Genomic DNA, 6,487 nt, shown 5'->3' with positions numbered 1-6,487 from the left:
CCCCCCCCAGCTCACCGATAGTACGACGATTTGACGCTATCAAAACAGTCTAGGGCTTCGAGATAACAATGAGCGTGTCAGGTCCTCAGTGCGTCGCATATCGCGGAACGCGTTCATCATCTCCGCGCGTTCGCGTTTTTATTTTAGTCGAATAATTATAATATTTTCGTTGACTCTTACTACTATTTCTTCGAATTCTCGTCGACATCTCGTGATTTAACACGCGTTCTTCTGCTCGAATAGCGTGCACGTGGGTGTGAGTGCCACGACGGAGAAGCCAAGGGTCAGGATGTTGAATCGGGAAGTCAGGACGGAGGACGCGGGCGACCAGCAGCGCTGCATCATATATTTCCAGGTATGTCAAGCCATTTATATTACGCGACCATTTATCAAGTTTGGGCTTTTGACGGATGTTTAACGAGCTGAAAATAGAAAGGTACCCGAGCCGAAATCTAGAGTTCAGTGTGAAAGTTTCGCGAGTACTGATTTAATTTAATAATGCTTCTTAGACTACAGATTCCGAATTGAATTTCCCAATGTCTTTTGTTCATTTCTGTTTTTATCCTTATTACTTTACTACAATTCTATCGAACTTTCCAATTTCAATAAAAGATAATAATACATATGTCACGAAAAAGAAGCTTTATTGCTGTACATATTATTATTCATTTCATTTTTTACTCATATTCATTATTTAATATTTGCTTATCGTACATATATTCCACCTGCTATCGAGTGAGTTACATAATTGAAACATTTCCTATGGAAGTCAAAAATAACAATCAAAGGCAAGCGGGAAATATTGAGATGAAAAATCGAATATTAAATAATTTTTAGGTAAATCCTTCTTCGAATCTGAACAACTCTGTAGCTCAATATTTGTGGCATCGAAGAACAATAGCTTGTGCTATGTTTTAACTCGAGATTTTCCATTGATCCTTCAAGTTCGATGGAATTCGGTTATTATATGAAATTCCGGCTCGGGTATTGCGGAATTTAAATCGATGAAATTTTGCCGTGAAACAATAGACTTTGCTCGTGGAAACGTTATGTGTATGCCAGTGGTTGTCTACAGAATTGAATATATCAGTTGATCAGAAATAATACCCGAAAAAATAATACCAGAAATAATACCAGAAATAATACCCAGGGTCGACCGATCTTTCGGCATGCGTGACTGCTTATCGATTTTTAAAGATTTTCGCGATGTAAAATCACTGAATAAATCACTGAAAATCGGCAAATTAATCTTTCACTATTTCGGCATTTTTCACAAGTGTTAATTTTACAATATGACGAGTTTTAATTCACTCATACTATATGTAATTCTTCGATTCACTCTTCAATTTGCGACTCTTATGCCATATAATACTATCAATAAGTGCTTGTATATCAAATTGCGTACATTGACGCATAATATTCCTAATCGATGAAAGTCAATCGGTATATTGCGCGATGAGCTGATCCCACGCGCTACGGGAGATAATATTCGATGATAAATTTTCTTGTTTTACATATGTTTTTATTATACAAATAAATTTTACAAATCATAACGTTAGAACGAACATCAGAGTTCTAACTATGATTTCGGCGATGTCTTTTGTATTCTTCTTGGCAGAAATTTGAAAGCGGGCGTGTATCGTTTGCAAAAAGGGAATACAAATAATAAGAAACTAGATTCGCGTGCGCGCACGATGGCTCAAGGGAAAACTTGTGAATAAAGGTTGGAACAGGGCTGATACGTGATGGGTTGACAGAGGAACGACAAGAGTTGAATTTCCTCGGCGGGCAGCTGCCATATTTATATCTCATGAGCCACGATGCTAGGGATCGTTTATTTCCTTCTTTTTCCTCTCTTTTGTCCTTATATTTATCCCGGCCATTTCTCGTACGTTTCTCGTTCCGCCGCGCTTATTTCATTAACTCGTGGCAGCTACGAACGCCCGAGGGTCACAATAGCGTTAAATATCCATCATTTTCTTATAACAATAGAGTGCGATAAGTCAATAAACGGTGAATATGAGAAATAGAGAAAGTCGTTCGAAAAAATATATTTTATCATATGAAAAGTCAATAATTCGAGTCATCCTTATTGGTAAAAAATATTTGACAAAAATAGCAAGTATTTATTTGTTTCGAAAATAAATATTCACCAAAAGAAAATAAAATATTGATGAACACAAGTTTTTTAATTAACAAATAAACCTACCTAAAAGGTACATTCCGCTTTCTTTTTAATTTGGCACAAATGATATTAAATATTAAATATTTCGGATGATATTAAAATATTTCGGTTGGAATCTCGGCTAAAGAAATTTAGAATGGTTTGTCTCACAGCTTTGCCGATTTTGTTAAAATTATTTAATTATATTTTGTATTCAATTTTATTTTTTATGTATTTTTGTTGTACTTGTCGATGATAGGAGTGAGAATATTAAAAAGCTAACATGATTTAAATATTTTTTGTACTTCTACATTTGTGCTAAATTAGAAAGAAATCGGAGTGTAACTTTTGAGTAGGTTTACTTGTAAGTCTCATAGCAAAATATCTCAAGCAAAAATAGTTTTATAAAGAAGGGACAACTGATAATTTTATTATATCGAGTGAAAAGATCTGAAAATTCAAGAAATTATTTGATGGATACTAATTCGGTGGATACATATTTATTTCAATATAAATTCTTTTATTTAAAGATTTTTATTAAAAGATTAAAGATTTGAAGATAAAAGTATTTTATTGAGAGATTAAAGATCTAGAGATTTAGATACTTTTATTTAGAGTAAATAATCACTTTATATAGAAAAGTCAAGGTATTAAGAAAATATATTTTCTTACTTGAAAAATATTTTGTATAAAAGTAAATATGTTATTAGCTTACACTGAGGAAAATCTATTTGAAAATTTACTTGTGGAATATATGAAGTTTATTTCTGTGAAATAAAATTAATTTCTGTAAGAGAGATAGATTTTATTTCTTTGAAAGCTTTTATACTATATATAAATTTTTAAGTATATTTTTCTCAGTATACCAAGCAAATATTATTAAGTTCTTAGATATTTCTTCTCTCAGTATATACACATGGCTCCTCATACATAACTTTTTTATATCTAGAACATTTGGGACGGGAACATCTTCGAAGGATCCGAGAAGTGTCAACGTGACAGAACTTGTCTCTCGTCGCGTTACCGAGTCGGTGCCATCGCGAATATTCGAGCTCGCAATTCGCGTACCGACGTGAGGTTGCGGCTAAGTGATGGGAGAAACGGTTGTGAACGGTGGGGTGGGTGTCTAGTGCGGGAAGTAGTACGTTCCTCCGTTGGGTCAGGCACCTCTAATCTGACAGCGGACGGAATACGGCTCGCTCAGCTCACCACGGTCTGGGGTAGCTCGCGGCACTTGAAATCAATCGCAATCTATTTTTAATCTAATAGAGATTGCTGGCCGTCGCGTGACCGCTGCGCGCAGTCCGTTGTTTAGGGCCGACATGTGAGGCAGCCGGACGCGAGAATTTCCAACGAGACTCACTTGCTCCTATGCTCGCATTCGAGCCCTGGCTCGAAGTTCAATCTCGCGAGTGACGTAAGAGATACATTCCGTTCCGTTTGGAAAAGTTAAATTAAATTTTAGCCGAGCTTGCGCTGTGGGTAAGAGAGGGCGCGATTTTTCGCACGATTCGTTCATCGATCACTGATCGAAGATGCCGCGAGATGGTATTTATAAAATTACGTGCATTTTTGTCACGCGCGCCCGTAACAGTTCCAATTCGCCGATAGAGTCACGTGCAATAATACACCGGAAAGATGTCGTGGGAGAGGGGAAGGGAGAAGGGCATTTTATGTCCGCAATAAACTTTACGGCCCCAATATCATAATCGAAGTGAGTGGTTATTCTCACGATAAACGGTCAGCCCGTACCTCTTCGCGTCGACTCTGTAGAATCTTTACGGGCTGAGATAGAGAAGTCGCGAGACTGCCAAAGTCTCCGTTGCCGAAGCGGCTTTATTGACCAGTCTGCGGCAAGGCATCAACCCCCGCTTGTAAGCGTTTCGAAATAACTTAAAGCAAAAGGTTAAAAGCTTTATGAAGAAATAGTTGCGCGCGCGCTTAATAATAATGGACGTTGCCAGAAATTTCGAGCCAAATCGCGTCAAAATTTGCCAAAGCTCCACTCGACGTTATCGATTGCGCCGTGCATTAAGTCCGTTCAGATCAGCACAAATAATGTTTACGCGTTTAAGAGTCTCGGACGGTGTTGGGGCGACTTCGCGTTTCTCGCCGGATTTGCATGGATTACACGTGTTTCCGAAAGCCGGTTGCGCGGTCTTTCACGAAGTAATCTGCTTTCATCGAGCTGTAAGGCATTCGCGTACATCGCCGCTTGAATCTTCGCCAATTTCTGCGATTCCTTCTCTCTCTTTCTTTCTCTCTCTCTCTCCGGACTAGAAAAATCCAGACACGAAGGGAGAGCGAACGCGAGAGAGAAAAAACAGAGCAAAATACCCCTCCCACGGGATCTTTTAATGCATCCCAGGCAACTTAAACTTCTAATGTCTCTCTGCATTCCACGGTCGTGTACCCCTGTCTCTCGATAAGGCAATAAAAAAGATACGATCGCAGGTGCACGCGCCGGAAAATAAGCGGTGTCCGATAAAGAGTAAAACGACGGGACAAGATTAAGTAATTAAGACTCTAAATCGCGACCAACATGGAGCATTTTAATATAATGAAAGTTACGACTGTTTTATTCCGACTATCTTATGTAGCATTGTGTCTCCTGCCAATGAGAAAATGAGAAAAAACTCGGGAAAGAAATCAGCGCAATAATTCGCGACTTCACGTTATATATAAAAAAATGCATACTGCATTCCAATAAATGTTGCTTGTTTCAAGTATTTGGTAAGTTTATATATTCGAAAATCTGTCATAAGTTCATTATAAGCATTGAACTTATTCAAAACATCCAGTTATAAGACATTGTGAATTCTGATAAGTTTAGCATTTCAATGAAGAATATTAAATTAAAACACACATACAATTCGATTTGCTTGCTGCATAGAGTCAAATTAGCTTTCCTTCGATAAAGCTTTACAGTATTGTTGAGAATATTGAAAATACAAGGAGAATAAATTCTTCTTTCGCGGGTACATGATAATGAACTTTCCTCAAATTTGTGATGACTATATTTGAAGAGTGTTATTCAGACAATATTCTTTGTTGAAAATAACCATTAAAAGGAAGGAAAATAAATGGAGTAATCGCTTTTCTTAGTAAAATTAAATGATATTGCGCTGTGCGTATCGAGTGGATGGGTGGTATTACTGATACGATAATAATGTCTAATGCGACGATGCTGTCAACGCGTGGGCTATAATCCAAGATTAACCTTTACGCTGTCGAGTTCCCCGGGAATCTTGCGCCAAGTCACAATGTGGCTGCGAAAATGCCCGCGATCCACTGCGTTGCACTCGCATTGCACTCGCGTTGCACTTCTACTACACGGCGAAGTCTAAAACTGCAGTTGGGTCGGCTTTGCAAAAGTGCCGCGTAAAAAATATAGACTAGATGTCGTCCTCAAAAAATCTCCTTTGAATAAATCCGTCTATCCGGAACAATGGAGTTCGTCGGGTTTATTTTCGCCGGCCAGTAGAAGGATTAAGTGAATTTCGCGGCGAGCTTTGCCGTCCTTAATGCTCCTGCATATTCTCGTTTCGCATTTTACGTGTGCGAACGTCGTGACTCGGAGATTTATTTCAATTGGATACGCGTGCCGCGCGCGTATGATGAATGCTGGGAATGTTGAATATGAAATTTTGCCGCGGAAAAATCGCGCGCGCTTTGGACGCGAGTGCGCTCGCAACCAGAGCGTCGGTACGGGGTCGTTGGGTCAGACAGACATCGAGATGTATTAACGGGGGCCGCAGAGCGGCTCGATACGTCCCGTGGAGACATTATTATGCGCTCCGCGGGTGACACACCAAGAGTAACACTACCGAGGAGGAGCCGCGAGGACCTTATCGGAACGAGCTCGGAAATAGGAGCGAGATTGAGGTCAGAGCATGGGTCAGTGAATCTGAACCTAACAAGAGCTCGGACAATGTCGTTCCGAAGGGGTGACACAATCGACTCTGTATGGAATCCTGGCGAATTGTTCTTTCCCGACGGTGTTTCGTAACTTGGTAACGACGATCGTTTCATAAAAGCGTTTCGTGAGAACTACAAACATATTGGAGCCGCTATACGACGCGCACGCACACATACACACACACAAATATACATATACGCGGGATTTTCTTTTGAATTATGATCGTGTAATTTGAGCTCTGGACGAGTGCGCGATTAACGATAATTAATCGCGATATTTCGTCCCCGGCTGACTTTATTGAATTTTTTTTCATCTCTTCAAACGCGATAGGTGTTACCTCTCGCACTTTCGAGTTTTGCACTTTGTCGGTTTTCCGTTTTCAATCAGGTAATCGTATGGGATAA

General features: G+C 39.4%; 2 protein-coding genes across 7 annotated transcripts in view; one reads left to right on the top strand and one right to left on the bottom strand.

Annotated features, from left to right (window-relative positions):
- Positions 1–6,487, bottom strand: part of LOC116850826 (receptor-type tyrosine-protein phosphatase kappa) — a 100,505-nt gene that overhangs the window by 55,658 nt on the left and 38,360 nt on the right. The gene's annotated exons all lie outside the window — the stretch shown is intronic.
- LOC116850827 overlaps positions 1–6,487 on the top strand; it is a 100,291-nt gene that overhangs the window by 66,373 nt on the left and 27,431 nt on the right. For all 3 annotated transcript variants that reach the window (XR_004379448.1, XR_004379449.1, XM_032829536.1), the window contains one exon: positions 244–355. Coding sequence is in view for 1 of the 3 variants with exons in the window: in XM_032829536.1 (XP_032685427.1) it covers positions 244–355 (112 nt within the window). In the remaining 2 variants the exon portion in view is untranslated. The remainder of the gene's footprint in view (positions 1–243; positions 356–6,487) is intronic.

Source organism: Odontomachus brunneus, unplaced genomic scaffold (genome assembly GCF_010583005.1).
Source record: "Odontomachus brunneus isolate Ranch 3 - 2012 unplaced genomic scaffold, Obru_v1 Obru_scaffold_157, whole genome shotgun sequence".
NCBI classification, from domain to species: domain Eukaryota; kingdom Metazoa; phylum Arthropoda; class Insecta; order Hymenoptera; family Formicidae; genus Odontomachus; species Odontomachus brunneus.
This window is presented reverse-complemented; position numbering and strand designations above follow the sequence as displayed.